This window comes from Orussus abietinus, unplaced genomic scaffold (genome assembly GCF_000612105.2).
Source record: "Orussus abietinus isolate OABI.00-Male unplaced genomic scaffold, Oabi_2.0 scaffold114, whole genome shotgun sequence".
In the NCBI taxonomy this organism is placed as follows: domain Eukaryota; kingdom Metazoa; phylum Arthropoda; class Insecta; order Hymenoptera; family Orussidae; genus Orussus; species Orussus abietinus.
In genome coordinates, this window is record NW_019394264.1 from 276816 (window position 1) to 299288 (window position 22473).

Consider the following 22473-nt stretch of genomic DNA (forward strand, 5'->3'; position numbering starts at 1 on the left):
AACGATCGACCTATGCATTGATTCAATATTTTTAGAACCTGGAATTAATTTTAATCCAACTTATTGCATGTAGCGAAAGCAAACTCACCATAACAATTGTGTAAGAATCGATTGTTCGATGCGTAAATCACTATTAAGAATTTCTTTTAATTTGAATTAATTCGTAGCTATTAGGGGAAAAAAATGCTACCGCAAAGAGTAAATGATAACATTACGTTACATTACAATAAAACGTCTTGCTTAGGCCTTTACATCTTTATGAGCAATCAGCAAATCACTTTCAATATCGGTTGAGCCCGAAGAATTTCAGAATCAAGTGTGGTTCGTTTCCTTGCATCTGATTATCTACTTTTTAAATGAGAAATAAATGAATAAAGAAAGAATTAATAAAATACATGACAGGTAATCAGATTAAACGAAACACTGTTAAGTTTCAAGGTAAATGCTATTCACATTTCATTATCAAAATTAAGAATCGCAAGTTGCTAGCTACTCGAAAGATTGAAAAATTACATTAAATGAAAACTCTGGTAATTAAAGAAATGAGGAATGAAGGAGAAAGTGGATGAAATGGCGTGTACTTGAGAAATAATGAAAAACTATGAAATTTCAGTACCAGAGTACGAGGTAGTGCCTGTGTTGCACTCGGTCCACAAGAGGAGTCCGGAAGTGAGACCGGAAGTGCACCTTAAGGCATTCGGAAAGGATTTCAACCTCTCGTTGAAGCCAACCGAAGGCCTTTTGTCGGTAAATCACTTACCGATGTGGACAGTAACGAAGAATGCGTCACGTCCCGATGGCCTGCACTACGAGGACTTGCCGGAAGTATGTATAAAGTAATTCGAAGGACCTCTTCGATGCGACGTCGATAAAAGCCGAAGATTTCCTTGGATGGGCCTTAAGAGGCCGTGCTCGTTGAAAAACGCGTCCCCCTTGATTTAACGAAAATTAGACTCGCGGAATCTCGGTACTACCATATACATTGCCGATAATGAGTTCTGAAAGTACGAGAAGAAAATTGAGATATATTTTTTTCTCTTTATCTCCAATTATCGGACGCCAATATGGAGTGCAATATTTTAATGGCCCAGCGTTCAGGGTCGGTCAAATTTCTTTTCTTCCTTTTCCCTTCCTCATTTATTCAACGTGCATTAAGTTTCTTTGGCGCTAAGGTATGACCTCCTGTAGGAATTATTTTCTTACACCGACATCCGAGAAATTTCAACAGCCCAAAGGGGTAAGAACGGTGTAAGGGTAATTGGCGCAAAGTTTCCCGTATTACTTATTGCTTGTATTAAATGGGGGATTTATCGTTCTTGCATCGACTATCACTTTCTTACGACGGGGAAGAATTGGAAAGGCAAACGAGTGCGGAGAATTTGACGAGGCCAACGAATTCTTGAAAATATTGGAAGGGATTTCGTGGAAGTAACGGCGAGTCACCTGGGCAGGAAATTACTTCTGTCATTATAAAAGACGTCCCCTCGCTTTGGTCATGAAGTGACATTTATGGACCATTAAGGATTTTTATGTGCCTGGTGATGTTAGATACGCCGCTCTCAGAAAATGTTCTGCTCCTGTAATTTTTTGTTCAAATCTACATTTAGTACAGCCCGCTCTAGACATTTAATCCGTTGCTGTAATATGCGTTTACTGGTAACTATTGTATGCTCTCAAAGATAACGATCCTATGATTGAAGATTTAATTGAAGCTCAAATATAATTTCGGCAAACCTAGTTCCCAGGATATTCAGCTGTGGGGTTGGTTGATTACATAACAAGTTAGGTGGACTGAAAAGAGGAATGAATTCCTACATAATTTATTCTGTCTGAAATAATGTTAACCAACCTCCTCTAGTACATCTTGGTGTCTAGGAATAATCGCTCCTTTAGATCCATCCTCTACCTGTCGGTTGTTAAACCTTTACGACATCTAACCACTTTGCCGCTGAATTTCCCGGAAATCGTTGGCACGTCGAAACCCGCCGAAAGATCTTTTAACTCGAATTTATCAAGAAGAAGATGTTATAGATAACAATTCACATCTCCGAGTCCGTCTACGTTTCCTTTCCAGAAAATATTTCTTTTATTCTCTCTTGAAAGTGATAATAAGCACACCTTTATAACATATGTACACCTCCAGAGCTCTATTTCCGCATATGAACATTGATCCCAAGTGATTATTAAAATCTAATGCCTCAAAAAATTGAAAAATAAAACTCGGAGCACGATAGCTGATATCATCTCTTTTAATTTTCTTTGGAACCGAAACTTTTTCAAAACTCTTATAAAAAATAAATATCCGACCTCACCATTTCACATTTACGGTAACGAGTTTGAAATCACTGGAATAATTATGCAAGAATTATCCCCCGACCAGCGTACAGACCGTTCTTATCACTTAGACAACAAACGTGCATTCATTAAAAGAGTTCAAGAAACCAAGAGTCTCACGTTACTGCGAGAACACTTTACATGCTTTCCTCGAAACACTACTCACAGATGCTAGCTCAGAGGTAATAAAAAAAAAAATCTGCATATCTAAGGAGAATCTCAGTAGGCAATCTCAAGTTAAAGGACCCCTAGAAACACAATACAGCCGAAAGTGAGACGGCCGTAAAAGCCAAAGGTTCACGAGAAATGCGTGTACCTTGCAAATTCTCGAGCACCGCGACAATAATCTGTGCAATGAATTACCAAGGAAGAGTTTCAGGTTTCGGGATTGGGACACTTCGTGATAGCGTCTTTCTCGTTGCAGGCGAGTGCCGACGTGGGCGACATCTACCAGGACGCGGACAACATGGCGTCCATCCTGCTGCACCGCGACTCGTCTGGGAAAGTGCTCGTTGTAAGGAATCGCTCTTTCTTAACCTTCCTTTCAACATACTCCCCATTATTCCGAGGTGGCTTTCGTCAACGGAGCCCGTCTGGCCGGGTCTCTGCGTTATAATTAACGAACAATCCCGTCGTTTATTGTAACGTCTCTCCCGCGGGCCGCCATGACAGGTCCGAGACAATCGCTCGGTGCAACTCCGACGTCTTCAACAAGCTGTTCCTTGTTGTTTACCGGTGCATGAAACATCCTGTTGCAAATTTAGTACCCTAAGCCGTCTGGCAGAAACGAAATAAGGACATTGAAGGCACTTGTTCCGAAAGAAATACATTAGGCTCGGGCTTTTTTCTATTTTCCCGGGAGCTTCTTGCGTCTGCGCAGAAATCTCGATTTTGAGGAACAATATAATAATATAATCAGTCAACGGTGTTAAATACCCAAATTCGCGCACGAAAGTTCTTCACTCTTTATGAGCAAAGAGAAATGTCTTACAAAACTTCTCGATATAAGGGAAAGGAAATCCATGAACATTATTTTGTCGGGCGGTAATACACGTTATGGGATTAAATCGGAATCATACTTTGCAACGTAGCCTCAAATAATCGCGCTGTTCTCCCCCCTGATTTGATGCTTACCGCTCTGACGTAAGAACGAAATGTTTGTGGTTTATCTCAAATCAATCGAATATAAAAAAAAGGGGGGGTCGATCATAAAACATAGGGTTATAGCACCGTCCCCGAGTTATTTGTCGTTACTGGAATGCACATTCCATCACGTAACCGATTCTTCCCGGGGCTTCCAAGATGTATTTTTCGTTTCCTCATTTCTGGCACAATCGCCATTTTATTCCGCGGGTGCTAATAGGTGTAATCACGCAGCTCGGCCGAGTAAACTGCAGACAAGAAGTTTTACACCTCGACGCGGCGCAGAACGCGGAATTTCATCGTTATACAAGTTGTAACCACGATCTAATATCTAATCCTCGGATACCCGGCTGCACTGTTAAAAATATTCACAAAATTCATACGCTCTCTGTACATAAGGTTTTGGCGAAATTACAAATTTCACGTCTCAACAGTGAATTATTATAAATTTATGATGTGACTTCCAAAATAAACTTGTCATTTTGTAACGTCACAGTAGAAGTGTGTGAAGTTCTGTAGAAAAATTAAAGTACACTTATGTATTAAATTCATAACACATGTAATAAATGTTGTTTGGAAATGTTAGAAAATTGGTATACCATGTCAAAGATTTTATAAAATTTCAATATTTCTTTTTTTTTAACAGTGTACCGTCGCGGAAGAAATGGCGGGCGTAAAATCCTCGGCTTACGGAGACATTACGGCGCTTATGTAATCGGCGGTAAAAGAGTTGTTCCAAGTGACCCGACCTTTCGCTTTCACCGAGCGATCTTGATCGATGCTTCTCTCCGTACATGGATCACTTTGTAACCTCACATCCAAACTAAATCCCCGATGAATGATAAACCAACATGGCGGACGCGTCTCCGCGTACCGGCTTTCGATTTATTTTACCTCGTTTTAGCAAATCCACGACGTTAAGAGAAGATTTAGATTAAAAAAAAAGGGACAAGGAATTTCTGAGAAGGAGAAATCCAGATTTACTTAATCGCATATTGAACGTTAAACAGTCCGCAATCTAAACCCTTGATTAATGGCGGATTCTAAACGCGATCGAAGTGACGTCACATGTCATACTTCATTTTATTCCATTTTATCGACGGAAAATTAATTATTATATATAATAGTTCATGTAACGAAAAGTAATTCCCGGGATAAGGAAGTCAAGATTTGCATAATTGTAGGTGAAATGTTAAATTGTTCTGAACACAAGTTCTTAATTGACTGATGCCAAATTTGCCCAAAATGGCGTCGCATGCTGGGCTTCGTTTTAATCTATCTCGTTTCGTCCACCTCCTCGATTCTAAGGCGAAGAATTTAAATTGAAACGAAGAAATGACTGATTTCTAGGAAAGAGAAATCAAGAGATTCGATCAATTACCCGCGGATTAAAGATCTAAATCTCTGATTAATGATGGATTCCGAACATGGCTAAAATGGCGCGGTATGCCATACTTCTTATTTTATCACGTTGCACATAGATTCCACTACGCTAAGGGGAAGGACTTGATGTTAATAGAAAAAGAAACGAATTTCTAGGAAATAGAAGTCAGGAATCATTTAATCACGCGCGGACCGCTAATTGTTTAAGATAGGTTTTGTAACGCATACAGGATCGAGGACGTCAATTTTAATTCACGCTGTGGGGTAGAATGTTTTAATGTATAAGTATATAAAATATATCTTGGACGTCTTGCAATTTAATTCATGAGAATTATGGTTACAGGAAGGCAACATCGGTTCGGATTACGTTATCCGATCATTGCCGCGGCGCATCGTAGAAGAAATCATCAGCAATGCATGGAAACTCCATAAGCCCTATTTGTTACCGAATGTAACTAACAGTACGACATATTTGGAGAGTACGCATCATCATGTAGTCTTCAAGCGGTCTCCAAACCATGTAGATGACGAATTCAGTGATTTCGGTAAGTTCAACCAATTTAATGGAATTCTAAATTCATCTTTTGTTGGGAATTCAGTTAATCGGTTATATGGACAATACAGGGCTGTTTTTGACTTAAAAGTGACGATTTGGAAGGAATTGTAGGATATATTCTGTAAGAACATACAGAACACACATAACATAGCATTGTTTCTAATCATCTGATGCGTTTTCCAGGTGCTACGTACCATCCGTGCAAAATATTAAAATTAGTAATAAATTAATTTCAGCTTATATGGAACCAGATCACATATCCAAAAGATTCAGATCGAAACGATCAATTAGTACTAGATCAAAGCGTGAAGCACCGTATGTTATTTATCCAGAAATCCTGTGCATCGTGGATTATGATGGATATAGGTAAGACCAAATTTCTCTGCCAAACATTTCTTCAAAGTGTAAGTAATTGCAATACATTTGTACATCCTTAAATCATTGAATAGAAATAAGATATCCTGAACATTGGATGTTTATGGATACCATATTCCAGTGGAATATGCAAATAACAATACATAGGTAAAGATAGTGCTGTATCATTTTTTTACGGCGACGAAATGTTCGTCGATTGCAACAACGAATGCTCGTTTGTTGCACATAAAATTACACGTATTGCCTTGTAGGAACTTAAACCTGTTACTCAAAATAAATTTTCGCCTTTCAGGCTGCACGGAGGCGACAATGTACAGATTAAGAGGTACTTCGTATCATTTTGGAACGGCGTGGATCTGAGGTATAAATTATTAAAAGGACCAAAGATACGCATCAGTATCGCAGGAATAATTATTTCGCGGGTACGTTCAGATCAAACATTGAAATAACCTTCCTCCACTTTCCCCGTTTCTTCCGATCGATCGTAATCGCGTCTACCGATTACAAACTCGCCATCCGAATGTAATTGTCAAGAAAACCAATTTGTTATTCAGCACGAGTGCCGAGGGTGGGGAAAAAGCGCTCAATGATTAGTCATCCACAGTCAGTGACATAACCGGGCAATCGCGATACTTCTATGTTAGGACTGAACCATTTTAACGAAATAACCGGCCCAGGAAAGACATTAAATTATTTATCACGGAGTGTTAAAGAACCAACATTGCGATTTTCCTTTTCTTCCTTTGCGCAATCGCACGACCTTCCGACAAAGAACGCAACCGGATGTTCGACCCACAAAAATGGATTCAAAGCAATTAATTTCGTGTAATGTAAAAATACGGGAACAAGTTTAATTGGCGTTATTTTATTTTAGACGTTTCTTTCGCCCTACAGCCTATTATTTAAGATATTGGAAAGTAGAGCAAAGGTAGAAAAGGGACGTAAAATGAATTTGTTTTATGATGTTAAATCAATTATGATATTAAAATGAATCATAGTTTTAGTTTGAAAATTTGAAATGATGATAGTTCAGATGTACGGACTGTCTAGGTGCTTATCTGAAATCAGTTTATAACTGTTGATCAATTAGTATAAAGCTATTAGTAATGTTTCACAAATCTTGTGGCTCGTAATTATCGAGCTACGATCACTCAACTGCATCGTGAGTTGCTTAGTCAGACTGCGTATTGTGTAAAATTGTTGATACGCAAACGTTATTTGCAAATTATTACTGCAATACACTGCCAGGAGAAAGTTATGTTGTAAGTACTTACGCAGTCAAATGGATATTGACAGGTAAAAGGAATAAAGTAAGAGGGTCTGAACAAGTGTGCAATTCGGTCGCAAATTTCTTACTCCTTATATCATAACTTTATGATAAAACAGCGCGAACAATTACCCTTATGAAATTTCGGTAAAGATTACCACATTACATTCTACATACGTTAGACGAGAGAAAACTGCACCTTTTTCATTTATCTCTATCCACAGACAATTGATTAGTACGTCCGTTTTCTGTTTCTGCTCTTAATGAAGCGTCCTTCAATTACAATAAGACTATTCTTGAATGATAATAAATCCTAAATATCAGTAATTATTAAACAAATAATTCTCGGGAACTTCTGAAGCTACATGAAATATGATAAACTTAAACAATGTAACTACAAACGGTAAAAATATCGTAGTAAAAATAGAGAGTAGAAAATATCTCAAGAAAAATAGATGCCTATCCGTAAAATACTTCACTTAACGACTCTATCTTCTATACCAATTTCCTCGTACAAGTCCTTTTTGTTTCCGGGAAAGTTTTCCAAAATACAATCGATCATTTCCAAGCAAATACGTCTTCTTTTCGTGTATTCCTTCGAGTACTCTTTCAACGACTCTTCAGCTTTCCTCTTCATACTTGCCAAATCTACGCTTCCGGAATTCTCCATTAATTCATCCACCTTTTTTGTCATTTTAATAATGTCCTCATTCAACTCGGCCTTTTGCTCATTAAGCTCTTTCAACGTACAACTACTCTTCAAAGCCATTACTTCTGCTTCCTTGCTACGATATTCCTTTTCCACTTCTTGCAGTTTATTCTGAATCTCGTTCGCATGTGCCTGCAGCTCCCTATCGATTCTCATTAATTCGTCATGTTCATATTTGCTTTCTTGCACGATGCAATAAATTTTCTGTTTCCCATACACCTACGCAAGCGAAGCAAGCAATGAACATCATTCTGACAATACTAAATACTTTGATATATTTTCAAACTTAATCCTAAAACATAAGCCGATATTATGTTGATATTATACGATATTACCCAGTATATAAGACTAAAAGACACCCATTTGTTTTGTCAACTAATAATTTCCTCAATTCATATCAATTAGTGTGTAGTAAGTGACAATTAGATTACAAATAATTGCTGTTGTAATAATAACCCAAAGATGTAGTGAATCTACAAACTGTTGAATCTAGTGTTGAGTCATGTAGAAAGAAGATACTTTAGATTAAAAGGGAAGGAACTAACCCTTTAAGGACCAAAGGCACGTATGTATGCCGTCAGCATTCATTCATCTTGTAAAATATGAATTCCTATTCGCATTTTAAAAAGGAACTTTAACAACGTGAAAAGTAGGAAAATGAATTCTCATAAAATATCCAGTTACACGCGTATGAATACAACACGTAACTATATCCGTACGTTGTAATATCTCTCCAATGATATAAATATACAACAAATGTTATGCGATAAACTTTATGATATCGCATTTCACGCGTCAAATTAATTTCGAATGCTTTACCAAAACTCACTTTCTCGAAAATTTTGAACTCACTGACTAGCTGATCCAAGGCTTTCCGTTTTAATATTATTTCATCCAATGATATAAATATACAATAAATGTGCGATAAACTTTATGATATCGCATCCACGCGTCAAACTAATTTCGAATGCTCTACCAAAACTCACTTACTCGAAAATTTGAAACTCGCTGACTAGCTGATCCAAGGCTTTCCGTTTTAATATTATTTCATCCAATGATATAAATATGCAATAAATGTTATGCGATAAACTTTATGATATCGCATCCACGCGTCAAACTAATTTCGAATGCTCTACCAAAACTCACTTTCTCGAAAATTTTGGACTCGCTGACTAGCTGATCCAGGGCTTTCTGCACGGCAGACTTTCCAAATTCGTTGTGCAAATTGGACATGATGTCGTTGACGCTGTACGGTCGATTTTGCGTCTTCATGTATTTGTGCACCGCGTCTAACGCCATGACTCCAGTAGTAGTCCGAGTAATGGCGGAGTTCCTATTTTCCTTCCGCTCTTTAATGTCTTCCTATCGTCCTTCCGCGACGTATTAGGTGAATCCGCGCGCGGCTTATTACCCAGATGAATCCTCTCATGGAAATTTCTCTCTTTCAGGGCCGAGATGCGACTCCGTATCTGGAAAGAAATCGCGTGGGACGTGATGCCATTGACTCGGCGGCTGCGCTCACTGACATGGGGAAATATCTCTTTCGGGAAAGGAGGCTTCCGGTCTACGACATTGCCGTAGCGGTTACAAAGTAAGAGTGCCCCCTCTTAATAAGGACCGGGGGAAACCTAGGAAGCTATTATGACCTGCTGATTGCTAGGATTATCTGAATCAGACCTGAACTGCTCGATCGCAAGAAATGTCAACGAAATGTACGATAATGTCCGTGGTTAATGTACGCCGGTAGGAAATTTCGGGAAATTCACCGCGGCCAGAATTCTTGAGATCAGGTATGAATTCTAATTAACGGTTTCCGGCTGATTTCCGCATCGGTGAGGAAAAGTAAAAGTAGATTGCCGAGGGAACCGAGATCCGACATTTGCCGGAATCCTGTCAGGAGTTCGTTTCCATTGCTTCCATTAGGAAGAATTACTTTTTTTTTTTAAGCAAATTATCTATTTAAAAATTATCCGAGCTTTCCATCCTAGAATTTCTGGCTCGTAGAGTGGATAACGGAGATCTAGAAACGATAAGACTTTCCACAACATACGTTTATCGTGATTGTTAATAATGAAATTGCACTCCGATGTAAAAGGCTGGGAACCAACAGATGAAGTTTAAGATTTTTAAAATCGTTGTATCGGCCTCTTCAGCTTCTCTTTCAAATTTTTCATGAACTTTAACATCAAAGTATGAAGGTTCATGATTTGGTAAAACATTCTACGGCGTGATCGTGCTTCGTTTTAATTAATCGATAACTTCCAGATTGTGAATCACGCAAATCGAAAGTTATCATTCTCACTCAGATATCTCAACGCTTCTTGCAGTAATTTTGATAATTTCAAAGATAGATCTAGAAACAGTAAGACATTCCAAAACATACGTTTATCATTATTGTTAATAATGAAATTGCACTCTGATTAACTTCGAAGTATGAAGGTTAATGATTTTGTAAAACATTCTACAGCGTGGTCGTGCTTCGTTTTAGTTAATCGATAACTTCCAGATTGTGAATCACGCAAATCGAAAGTTTTCACTCTCACTCAGTTATCTCATCGCTTCTTGCAGTAATGTTTGATAATTTCAACCTGTCGATTTTCGTTCCATAAAACAGGTATGATATGTGCCGTCGTAGGAAAGGCGGCCGCTGCACTAAAGGAACTGCTGGTATGATTTACTCTAAAGCGATCATGCTTATCTTTACCATTCGATAATGGACTTTTTTGTTCTATCCCCGTGTAGCGATTTTGAATGTATAAAGTATTCAAAATCAGTGATACATTTTAATGGGCGTAGCAAAAATAGGGAATTGTGGAAGTCATTGGAATTTCTCTTCTCAGGCAGAACATTCATGATACTAATTTTCATATAATTACCCTCAATTACTGTCTCAATAATTGAATGTCTGCCTAGATACATTAACTATCAATCGGAAACAAAGAACGTACAATATAAATATTCAGGCAAGAAAATCAAATCATCATATTTTACCTCAATCGGTTGGAGCAATTAATTCTACGTACATTTTTTCAACATTGACATGTGATTATCGTCTCTTTCTTAGACTTTAGTATTGTTGGTTAATTATGTACCGAATCTCTGTCCGAGAAGGGAAATTATTTAATAACTTTTTCAGTCATGTATATAAAATCTAGTAGTTATAAACATAATCTCATGCGATTCGCAGGTATGCGAAACACAAGTGGAAAATAAAGAAACAGTATACGCGTATTTATACTTTAATGCCATTATGCTCTTTCATAGACAACTTTTTCTTTGTTTATTATCCACTTGAGTTTCGGAACAGCTTTTCACATACATATCGGGGTAAGAAATCTGCCAAGCAGGGAGCATATGCTAATAATTTAGAGCTTTGCAAGACACACTACATAATTGCCATGGCATTTGTAATTGTAGACGCAATTTATAATCGGTGCTGTAGGATTTCATTCACAATCATAATCCGAATAAACAGGTACAGTGATCATTGTATTCATACAACTCGCACAAATTTAGAACAGCTGAAGGGAACACTTCGTATACGTAAGGAATTAAATAATTAAAAAATTCCACCATCAACATCAATGACAGTCAGTAACAAAAATCATATTATTACAATATTTTACTATAAAGCCCGTTTTAAATGTTAATTTTCCTTTCTAGTAATGAATTCTTTGGTTTCTTTCTTTTCTTGAATTCTTTCCTTTCTAGAATGAATAAGAATATCGAGTCAAATTGTGTTCCTTCCATCATTTGTTACTCATATCGTATCAATTAATTGAAAATGTTGAATAGAGTCCAATAAATGCAAGATCACTGCATCGCGTTTCTTAATAAACTATAACTCTAAACACCTAACCATTGGCTTTTTATATATAGAACTAATGATCTAACTCCTCAGAATCCAGGTGGACGACGAGTGGCGGCCTAATAATTTAAACAAACTTTTGACAATGTCGTTGTCAACCACCAGAGAGATGTCACCGATTTACCGTGCTCGTTTCACATTGACGATTGCGGTGGAACTTTTTCCTAAATGTGTATTTCCCATTATATCAAAGTAATTCATAATTGTCCCGTGACGTGGTCGAATGCGCACCCAAATCGATTTCATATGATAAAGGAAATGTTTATTATTGCGTTGCAGATTAGATATGTGCAGGAGGCAATACGCGAATGACGTGTGCAATAGAGGAACCGCAGGTACGTCTCTCGATTAAAGAGAAAGACCGCACAGCCTTTTTTTTTTTCCTTCGTTTATCGATCTCGTATCTCTTGCGATCTCTCTGTGTATATTTTATGACTTCAAAACTGCATATCTCTACCGTGTTTAAAATTTCCAAAATTTTCCGTTCATTAATTACAAGTTTCTCCCTCCACTTCTCTCTGAATCTCTTTTCTCCCGTGTTCCCATTTGCGGTATAAAATAATCAACTTGCCAACTCGCGACCAGAATTGGGTTACGTTATATTAGCATACGGTGAAAGTATTGTTAACAGAAAAGTTTAACGTTAAATTATTTAACAAGGTACATCAGAAAGAATTTCTCGATCGATGTAGATTAAAAAAAAAAAAAAAAGATGAAAAATATTACCAATTCCACAAAACAATTCATACGAAATATCGCAGAAAATAAGTAAGTTAAACGATATAACTGGTTTTGCATCAGGGTATATTATCATTTGCATAATATTATCATGTAACGGTTCAGTCGAATAATGCCCAATTCTGTTTGCAACTTGCATTCATCTCTTTGCTCCTTTTATTACCCTCATAAATAATTCTCTTCCGGCTTAAAAGATGAGATTCTGCTTGTACGGTATATTCCCTTTTCTACATCTCAGTTGTTGTGAAAAGGAAGAGAAACGATGAAAATGCAGTAAGAAAAGAATTAAAAAATAAAATGGAAAGATATATTCAGGAAATAATTCTCACAGATAATTTTTTCGGGAAATTCGATATTTCGCGTCCATTTCCTTTGCACCCTGACCTACACCATTTTGGCACTGTCTTTGAAAAGCACACCGACGTATATGTATCGTTAAAAAAAAAAAGAAAAGAAACCTTTCGCAATTTATTGTCTTCTGTCGTATCCTTTAATATATGCTCTCTATGTGTTCTGTCCCTTCTGATTCACTTGTGTCTCTTTTATCTTTGGATGCATTACTGATACGGATCGCGGTCGGTAAGTCTTTAAAAAAAAAAAAGAAGAAACGATCAATCTGAAAAAAGACCTAAGACGAGCGACAGACAACGTAATATAATTCCAACTGAAAATGATTATTTTGTACCTTTTCATAGAAAAGATGTTATTTAAAATTAAATCAAAAGGAAGGAATTATTTCACGATGTTAGACGCTCGTATCTTCGACTTTCAGGCCCGTGGCAATAACCTGTTAATGAAAAATTAACACCAGATGCATGTTGCTTATAAGGGCTGTTAGTCTTGCTTCAAGTAACATCAGATTACTTACACAAGCGGACTAATTTGCTCATTAAATTCATGAAGCATCGATAATATTCTACTTTTAATAATAGCAGTAGCAATAATCATAATAATTACACGATCGTTCGATTAACAAAAGATGTCTCTCCAGTCTAACTAGCGGCAATATGCAAACCCCGTAACAAATAGAAATTTGGCAAAATCTCACAGGATAAAGTTCCTATGAAACGTGATTACCATAAACAATTTAATAAGATTCCAATTCAGGGTGGAGAAAATTCCCGTACAAAACTAGGGATCGAAATCAAATTCTATTCAAACAAATGATGAACATGATACTCCATAATATAGCCCAGAAATTCTGTGCAACTTTATTTTAATAAACATTCATAATGTTCGCCTTCTAACCATGCGGAAGCCTTCAAACGTTTTAAGAATAAATTTTGTACGGCAAGTTTTTCCCCACCTTGTATATTGAAACTGCATCGGAGTTACATATTAACACCTACATTAGGTAAAATATATTTAAACAATTTAATAGTTGGCTTATATAATTTATAAGTAACATGTGGGCATAAAACAGCCAACCTGACAGTTCATGCAGATATTGAGAAACCTTCGGATATATTTCATGCAATGAACTCTCATTATTTTGTAGAATTTGAATAATTGATCAGGCTTTGTATTAAGGGCTGGAGACACAATCATAAAACCTCGTTGCTCTGGTATTAATTTAACACTTCACGAAGAAGCTTATTAATTGCGGACGCGTCGGTCGACTTAGAAAAATGACCCTAACCACTGACCAAAATTTGCACAAGGTTTTTCGGACAGGCAAGGAATTAATTAGGCTTTTCTGCGCAGGTTTCGCGTACGTGGGTGGTGCTTGTGTCGTTAATAAACGACTCGAAAAGGTCAATTCTGTCGCCATCATCGAAGATACCGGAGGTTTCAGCGGTATCATTGTCGCAGCTCACGAAGTTGGTCACCTGTAAGTTTCCGTAATCATCCAATATATTCGTTTACACTGAGAAAAAATATGTTCATTGAACCAAGAAAATATTTCTTTGAACATGGTCAAAGAAACATTTTGTTAACCCATTCGCTATCAACGGTGACTATAGTCACCCAACGCCTGGAAGAATCTTTTTCATTTGTTAGATATTGCTGTTTGGAATTCTTATTGTTTACATAAATACAAAACACCCAAAGATCTTTCTATAGCTGCTTTTCATTTCGAATTAATAAGACACATATTACGGAAACACCATAAAGACGATTGTAGACAAAGCGCTCCTAGATCTGCTGATAAACATCCTTTTAGGCTTACTGATAGACCCTTCCCGGCGATTTACCCTAGCACGAAATCAAAACGAAAAAGCGGATTGAAAAAGGGTATCGTTTGTATTAAAACTGGGGTGCAACGACAAATGCATTACCAATGTAAGATATGTGACGTAGGACTTTGGGTATACCCGTGCATTGAAACTTTTCATACGAAATTACATTATTAAATTATATTTCCTAGTTGCATTACAAATAAACCTATTTTTTATCCGTTATGCATTAGTCTTTTGCAATTTAAATGAAGCGTTAATAATTTACCTCACATCCCTAAACGTTAAAAGATACGTTCCCTCGGCAGTCAAATTTAAGGGCGTCTTCGTTAGCGAAAAGGTTAATTTAAAGAATAATTATCTAACCCAAATAAACCCGAATACATTGGATGTAACATTTATCCGGAATAACGACAATTCATTTGAGTAAAATGATCACTCTTGGCATTAACAAAATATTTCCTTGGTTCGATGAATCTTTTTCCTCAGGGTATATATACCCTTAATTTTCACAATTCTTTCCGCTGAATATAAGTAGAACAATTACGGATTTCCTATGACGAGAAAAATTCTTACAAAGCGCCGATTAAAGGACACACCTTCGCAAAATATCGAGCCGTGAGTTCTTTCCGGATTATTTAACGGTAAAGTTGTCCGATTGCATAACGGGCTTAGCAACCGACAGGATGGATTCAGAAGAAGTATTAGACTTGGACGCTAAAAACCAGGAAACGATTAGCTCGGATACTGAAAACGAAAAAGTGGTCAGTTCAGACGTAAGAAAAATGTGGAAAGATATACTTGGACACCTTCCCTGACTGGTACACGGAAAAGAATCTCGCAATTCATGCCATTCAATTTATACAGACGTTATCTTTATACGCTTCCTGTTTTTTAACATTATCGGTAACATACGTCATTAATAAATACTCGATCAGAGTCTAACATATACATGCCGTAATAAAACAATCTACATATATTTATGATTACTTGAAACTTAACCACGGCATACGCGGAAAGTAATTCCCCTTCGAGATCTTCAATAATGAAATTTCAAATCACATTTTATCGCGGTAGGGAAATAATCTTGAACCTAATTTAAATAAAATTACAGATGTAAAATGGTGTTTCATCGCCTTGATTTAAAATCGATATCAGGATTCGTGGCAATGTGGTAAATGTAAAAACGGTTATTAAGGAATATATTTTTACAGACTGGGAGCTGTACACGACGGTTCGCCTCCACCGAGTTATTTGGGAGGACCAGGAGCAGAGAAATGTCGCTGGGAAGATGGATACATCATGAGTGATCTGAGGCACACCGAGAAAGGATTTAAATGGTCTCATTGCAGCGTGGCGTCCTTCCATCACTTTTTGAAGTACGTACCACTCCGTTCTCGCTTACAAAATGTTAACGCCTCATTCCCAAACAAGCATTCTTGCAACTATACACAGCATTTACATGAAAGCATTGCCCTTGCTATCTTTAATATTCTTCGCATAATTTCATCGTACTTTATTAATTATTTTCAGAAGAGATATCGCAAGTTATCTATCATAAGAGGACAATCTCAAAACGTTCAATTAACTTCATAACTTTTAATCCCATTTTACTGTTTGTCTTCAATGAAGACTCCGCTACTTGTCTTTATAAGAGCACGTTGATCATAAAATTCTTCATCTACTTCATATCTTTCAATGACATTTTATCTCTTTTCAGTGGAGACACCGCTACTTGTCTTTACAATGCGCCTCACGAGGACGAGGCATTGCCCAGAGTCTTGCCAGGAAAACTTTTATCCCTAGACGCTCAATGTCGAAAAGATCGCGGTACTAGCGCCTGTTTCGTAAGTCCACGTTTTATGCGATTCTATAAAAAAAAAAAAAAATTAACGCAAACAAATTTTTAACGGCATTTTTCATCATTTTCTGGAATTCACAGAAAGATGATCGAGTCTGCGCTCAGCTGTTTTGCTTCGATGCTGGGTCAGGATATTGTGTCGCTTACAGACCAGCAGCCGAAGGCTCACCATGCGGAGATGGTCAGGTATTTATTATGCAAATGTGTTTGCATATTAAAAATAAAGTGGTCTCAGACTGACCGTAACTTTAAGATATTCCTACGATTTTTGAGATCTTAAGCACATTTACTCGAGGGGGTATTCACTCAGGAAATCATGGATTTCAACGCTCAAAATCATGGGGAAATCAGGTGGAAATCGCTAGCAGAAATCATTGAAAATCACCAAAACACTGTCACAATTTTAAGGCCGAATGTCATTTGGTACCGAATCGCATTGTTGCCTATCATATGAAATCAAAGGCAATCGGCTCTCGAAGAAGGAAATCGTTATCATTGATTTTCAAGAGAATAGCCCCTCGATTTTACCCCACACAATAAACGGTTCGTCCCGCGAGATACGGTTGTCCTGAATATAAATATCATAGTTTCGAAAGATGAATTAAAACCCTGATGTAGTATATTTTTTTCAGATATCTTCAACAGGAAATATGAACCATATTAGCGGACTATGTGTAGTTGAAAATGATAACGTGAATTTGTCGTAATATAAATCTAATATCACTTTTTCTTCTTCTAGTACTGTCTGAATGGAAAGTGTGTGGCGGAGCACGAAAATATTATTCCTGATTACACCCAGAACATACCCACGTACGTTCGCCGTGAAAACGTTTTCAACGCTGCTACGCAAAATCGACCAGTCTTCGCGCAGTACAATAGTACAGACTACAGGTAATATGACATATCGGAGAAAAGAAATGATTTAATAAGATTAGGTCTACGAGAAATTGGTAACAAGTACAGAAAATGGTGAACCCATTAATCTATGCAATACGAGTAATACTAATCAATACATACAAATAATTCAACGCGAAATGAATTATTCATATATTATTTAGTTATCCTCTACGCTTCGAGTGCTTCATAAATAGTTATACAATTTTAACAGAGATTGACAGATTAAGGACAATATGAAAGTGGTATCCGAAGGACTTCGTTTATGAAACTTTTCTCCGAACAGGACACTCCGAATTGTTTGAAATTTTGCCACGTGAATATGGAGGCCTTAAGGAAGGTGCAAATACCCATAAAAATGCAGTTTTTTTATTTTTAATTTGTCCACAGTTTATATTTTTTACAAAACGCTACATTTCATGGGTAACAGGACCTCTTTAGGCCCCCATATCCACGTGGAAAAATATCAAACGATTCGGTACACCCAGTACGGAAAGAAGTTTTATAAATGATCGAGCCGTCTATGAAACGATTCGCCACTTTCATATCGCTTTGACAGGTGGGCACATTTTTCTGTACTTCTCGTAGTTTGAACAAAGTCAAAAGGTACATGCTAATGTATACATGTGAACATATGTGCTACACAGGTATCCATGGGAAGCAACGACACACAGCACATCCGTAACAAAATTCAAATTCTCCTCGCGATTCCCGAATCTCTTTGCCTCGACGTCTACGAGCGTCGTTCCCTCGAAACGCGCTCCTCAGTCCTCGACGAGCTCGCGATTTAGCTACCTAACTTACAGCACACAAATGACACCGGTAACGAGGTACACCCAGACAACCGCCAGTAACTTAATAGTCGACCACAACAAGACGAAAAAGAGTATCGGCGCCACCGCCAAGAAAAACAGCAATTACTTGAATTCATTGAGCTCCCACTCGACAGCGAGTCCTCCTCAAAGGAGCAGCAGTGCTCATAACGACGCGAGTTATCCTAAAATTACTCCGTTCAAATATAAGAGTTCCTTCACCGCGGCTACATTCGCAGCGACAGCCGATGCCGATGAAAATGGCCTTCAAAATGGTCATGGTAAGAGAATTCTAGACGAAAAAAAAAAAGGTATCCTCCCTTTCCTAGTCTCTTCTAAGTTCTTCTCTCTCGACCTCTTGCATGGTCTCGCTACCAGCGAACGATACTCTCTTTGACTTTGGAGTAACTACGGTTTCTATAGCACTGTGTGGCTTCTCTTCGGAAATCATCGTTTCTCTTTTACGAATCATCGAATCATCAAATTCACTCCTCTTCTACTTAGGATCATTTCTTCTAGGGTATAGGCTGATTGTGTGAGCCTGTGCCGATGATACAAAGTTTCTATCAGTGGTATACCTCGCATATCTTTGGAAGACGCGTTATTGCATTGAAGACGTCTTTTATGGGCACTATCTGGCAAGAGTTTTGCCGAAAATGGATAGTCGAATACTCGATACACGGTTTCTATTCCACGTGATATGATGCACGAACAAATTAGTCTCTACTGTTGCACTTAACGCGAACTCGTTAAGTTTCCCTCTTTGTTGCACTCGAATTCGACTTCTCTAAATCTCTCGTTCTTCCTTCGATTTCTCTCTCTCCTTTTCTCAGATCGCCAATTCACTTAGAGACCGTGAAGGCACTTCTGGACATGGCATACATCTTCACTATGAAACGATTCTTATTCTTACACTAAGTGAAACGGATAGCAGTACGCCTTTAGTACGCCACTAATTAATTTCCGGCACGTTTAAAAACGTATACATAGGAACATAAATTAAATTAATTGCAAGAACAAATCTCTTCTGCCTCGTTGTTTCGCGTTTAAATTTAATCATTTGGTGACATCGCAAACATATTCGCCAAAACGTGATGTATGACACAGAAACTCTTCTTACTTTTTACAATCATACATACATTAGTGACAAGAATTGATCCTATCCAGCGAGTCTTCAATTTAAATTATCAAAGAATTCATATCTATTATTCAATTCTAAAAGCATAGCCAATGATTACGTCCATGAGATTACATGATATTAATAATAAATGTTCCTTGTTTTCGTTTTTTTTTTTTATAAATACCTTAACTGCATCTTTTTATTATCATATCGGTGTAATATCAAACGCGAACGCCCTACGTCAACAAAATCACTAGATTAAACGAATGAACTGTTATTGCCAATATTATTTATAATAGATAACGACAAACCTATGTGAGTAATACGTAATTAAAATGACCTAAGCATGGACTACTTTACTTTTGAAAAATAAAAATAACTTTTCACTCTCTGACTAAAAGGACATTATCAGTCAAACAAATTCTCATGCATCGATTTCAATGACTAATGTAAAAGAATCGTGTAATTTATCGATCCGCTATTAACAATGGCATTATTGTTGCAGGAACAGGGGACGGTGAGTGCATTGACGTGGGATCCGATTGCGCGGAGCTGATTAACAGGCTGAGAACATGGCTGTGCCATTTGCAATCTGTGAAAAATCGCTGCTGCGCATCGCTCAAAGCGCTTTGCCCTGGTTAAAGGCATCCGTCCATATCCCAAACCCTCCTTGAAATCCTGCGATATTATTAAGCGTGAGAATGAGTTCACTTAAAAGCACTAAACACCACGCAGAACGAACCAACGAGCGAGTTCAAAGATGGGAAGAGAAGCCACCGATCTTCTAAGAGGAGTCGGCAGGCCTTTCGATGTGCTCTTGAAAAGTACTCATCGAAACGTACAACCGTAGTTCCCTCCAATGTCAGCGAGTTGTTTGGAAAGTCGTTGTACAACAGAGTTACCGGAGTCTTGAGGATTCCCATTGTGACAGATGAACAACGAGGAACCATTCCCACAGATGGATTCGCATTTAATATTTATTCGTCCAAAACGTGCTATCCCAGTTACGAAGAAACTTGCATCGTTCTCGACGATGACGTACTCTGCCCGTGGAGTAGGAGCTACACGGCGAAGGATCTAAGTAACAAAAACGTGTGCATAAGTTAAAAAGGAAATGCTGTATATATCATAAATGAGTCTGTGAAAATTAATTATCGTTTATCGTACAAAGTACTTAGCTGATAGCTTCGATATAGAGTTCGGCGAAACAAGGGCTCTGGGCAGACACTTTGTTCCAAGATGAATAGCCATAGATGTAACAACGAATTACCTTTACCGAGAGATGGATAAAGAAAGCGTGGCACTAAATGTATCAACGGCTTACGAGTGGAACTAAGTGTTAGAATTTGTTTCACTAAAATGAGCAATGAGCCTCATACATGGAGTTTGGAAGACGACTTGTGTTTTAAGAACAAGAAGCCATTGTCAAGAACTACGTGTTGGTGAAGTGCAATGGAAGCGTTGATCATTATGTATATTCACAGTTACTTGCTTACCCTCCTACCTTTTTCAGTTAAGAAATAATCATTCAATCATTTTCAGTAATACCTTCCCAGTGACCGAAAAATAAAATGAGCCTTATCGTACCGTCAACTTTTTATTCAAATTTCCTGTTATCGAGCTGCAAATCATGCGGAAGTCTTATTGTTCCTATTCTCGGACCTATGTTTCATCACCGCACTGCCATTTATTGTAATTGTATACAAAGTGATTTGAGGTACTATAAAATCTGTATTGTGTGATCGCAAAATATTAAAAATATATCACAAATACAAAAATTTACGAATCTCTGTTTAAAATACATAAACTTATTGCTCCGAATGGACAATACTTAATAGTATTTGTCCAGTCACAATTGTTATTCATGAACGACTGCGAACTATTTTACCTAAATGAAGAGATTGATTAAAATGATGTTTGGATTCAAATAAAATAAATGCAAATATCAAATATTTTAATTTCTATCTTCTGTATAATATTTGAACTAAGCAACAATTTACCTAGTGACTCCTCAGATATGATCTACGATACCGTGTTAAATTTATGTAACAATTTTAAACCTGCGACAACAGACAAGAGGTATATATATAAAAGTCTTATTTGAGAAAAGCAGTATTCTAGTTTAACTTCCTTCAGTTTAAGTGACTTTTTGTTCATCCCGTGATAATGGTAAAAATACTAACTGTGAAAACTCAATATACTTTTGTGAACTAACCATTAATTTCCTCAATAACCATGACCTTTGTAGTTTTTAATCAACAATAAAAGTTAAGCGATACGTAAAAACACTACCAGGAGATACATTGTTCATTGCAAACATTCAAGGGAAAAGTATAAGAATTTAATTTACATGTTTATAGTATACAAAAAAAGAGAATGATACTATGAATAGTGGACGTCGGCAATATGTTCTAACTTTCTAATGGGATCATTACTTAACCTCTTTACAATCTTTCCAATACAATATATTCAATATTTATAATTAAAATTAAGAATGGGAAACATAATATATCTTGTTTGCGATACCTTTTCCCTTAAATCATGTTTCTTCCATCTATATTTTAACAATGTACCCAGTAAATAATATAATGAAATAATGTTATCCATACTTCAAATAATTGACATTCCCATTTGTCGATTATACTTGCAGCGAGGTAAATAAAATCGAATTCAAAGTGCTACGGAAACTCAAATTGCTTACCTCCTCTTAGGCACTTGGACCATCTCATTAATTAACATCAAACATAGTATTTTCCTCTTCAAATGTAAACACTATGTTTGAAATACAGTTTAACATACAAATGACACAATAAGTTTTAAAAACTCATTGTTGAAACAATTGAAACTCTAACTACATGCAGAATAAGACTTTTCCAAAATAGTTAAAGAAAATTCGTTCGGAAAAAAATGATTAGACAGTACTACAAAATATCGAAATAAACACTAATATTTTACGGGTAAGTAGTTCAATGCAAACATGAAATGCGATCATATTAGATTTATAAATCATCATTCATTAAAATAATGTACCTTACCACAGTAACAACGTATCGAAGATGATTTGATATAGAAAGATCTTATCTGTTAGAGCGTTCAAGAGTTCAACTAATATTTACAATACTTACAATTTTCAAAGTAACCGGGGAAATTCGGCAAATCTGGATTTCCACTCACCATGCGCAGATATCAGAGATGAGTTCGGAGATTGCTCACGGGCAGGGTCGCGCGATCGCACC

At 37.1% G+C, this 22473-nt stretch overlaps 2 protein-coding genes across 7 annotated transcripts in view; one reads left to right on the top strand and one right to left on the bottom strand.

The window, feature by feature from the left end:
• Positions 1-21187, top strand: part of LOC105701564 (venom metalloproteinase 3) — a 96827-nt gene extending 75640 nt beyond the window's left edge. For 2 of the 4 annotated variants that reach the window (XM_012428405.1, XM_012428406.1), the window contains 14 exons: positions 614-825; positions 2759-2848; positions 5204-5405; positions 5653-5782; positions 6084-6213; positions 9216-9358; positions 11915-11970; positions 14078-14204; positions 15765-15929; positions 16271-16397; positions 16493-16597; positions 17151-17302; positions 17953-18398; positions 19743-21187. In XM_012428405.1, the coding sequence (XP_012283828.1) occupies positions 614-825; positions 2759-2848; positions 5204-5405; positions 5653-5782; positions 6084-6213; positions 9216-9358; positions 11915-11970; positions 14078-14204; positions 15765-15929; positions 16271-16397; positions 16493-16597; positions 17151-17302; positions 17953-18398; positions 19743-19879 (2222 nt within the window). In that variant the 3' untranslated portion in view covers positions 19880-21187. Of the gene's footprint in view, positions 1-613; positions 826-2758; positions 2849-5203; positions 5406-5652; positions 5783-6083; positions 6214-9215; positions 9359-10381; positions 10435-11914; positions 11971-14077; positions 14205-15764; positions 15930-16270; positions 16398-16492; positions 16598-17150; positions 17303-17952; positions 18399-19742 lie in introns of all 4 variants that reach the window. The other 2 variants (XM_012428407.1, XM_012428408.1) reach the window with 2 other exon arrangements.
• LOC105701569 (homologous-pairing protein 2 homolog) lies at positions 6637-22430 on the bottom strand. 3 transcript variants are annotated; one of them, XM_012428417.1, is made up of 4 exons: positions 22273-22318; positions 21939-22009; positions 8914-9236; positions 6637-7986 (listed from the first exon to the last, which is right to left on the bottom strand). In XM_012428417.1, the coding sequence occupies exons 3-4, from the start codon at positions 9064-9066 to the stop codon at positions 7534-7536; spliced, it is 606 nt and encodes a 201-aa protein (XP_012283840.1). In that variant the 5' UTR covers positions 9067-9236; positions 21939-22009; positions 22273-22318; the 3' UTR covers positions 6637-7533. The 3 variants fall into 3 exon arrangements, with proteins under 3 accessions (XP_012283840.1, XP_012283842.1, XP_012283841.1); XM_012428419.1 differs by lacking the exons at positions 21939-22009; positions 22273-22318 and adding an exon at positions 22363-22430; XM_012428418.1 differs by lacking the exon at positions 21939-22009 and having other exon boundaries at positions 22273-22332.
• Positions 22431-22473: the final 43 nt, after the last annotated feature.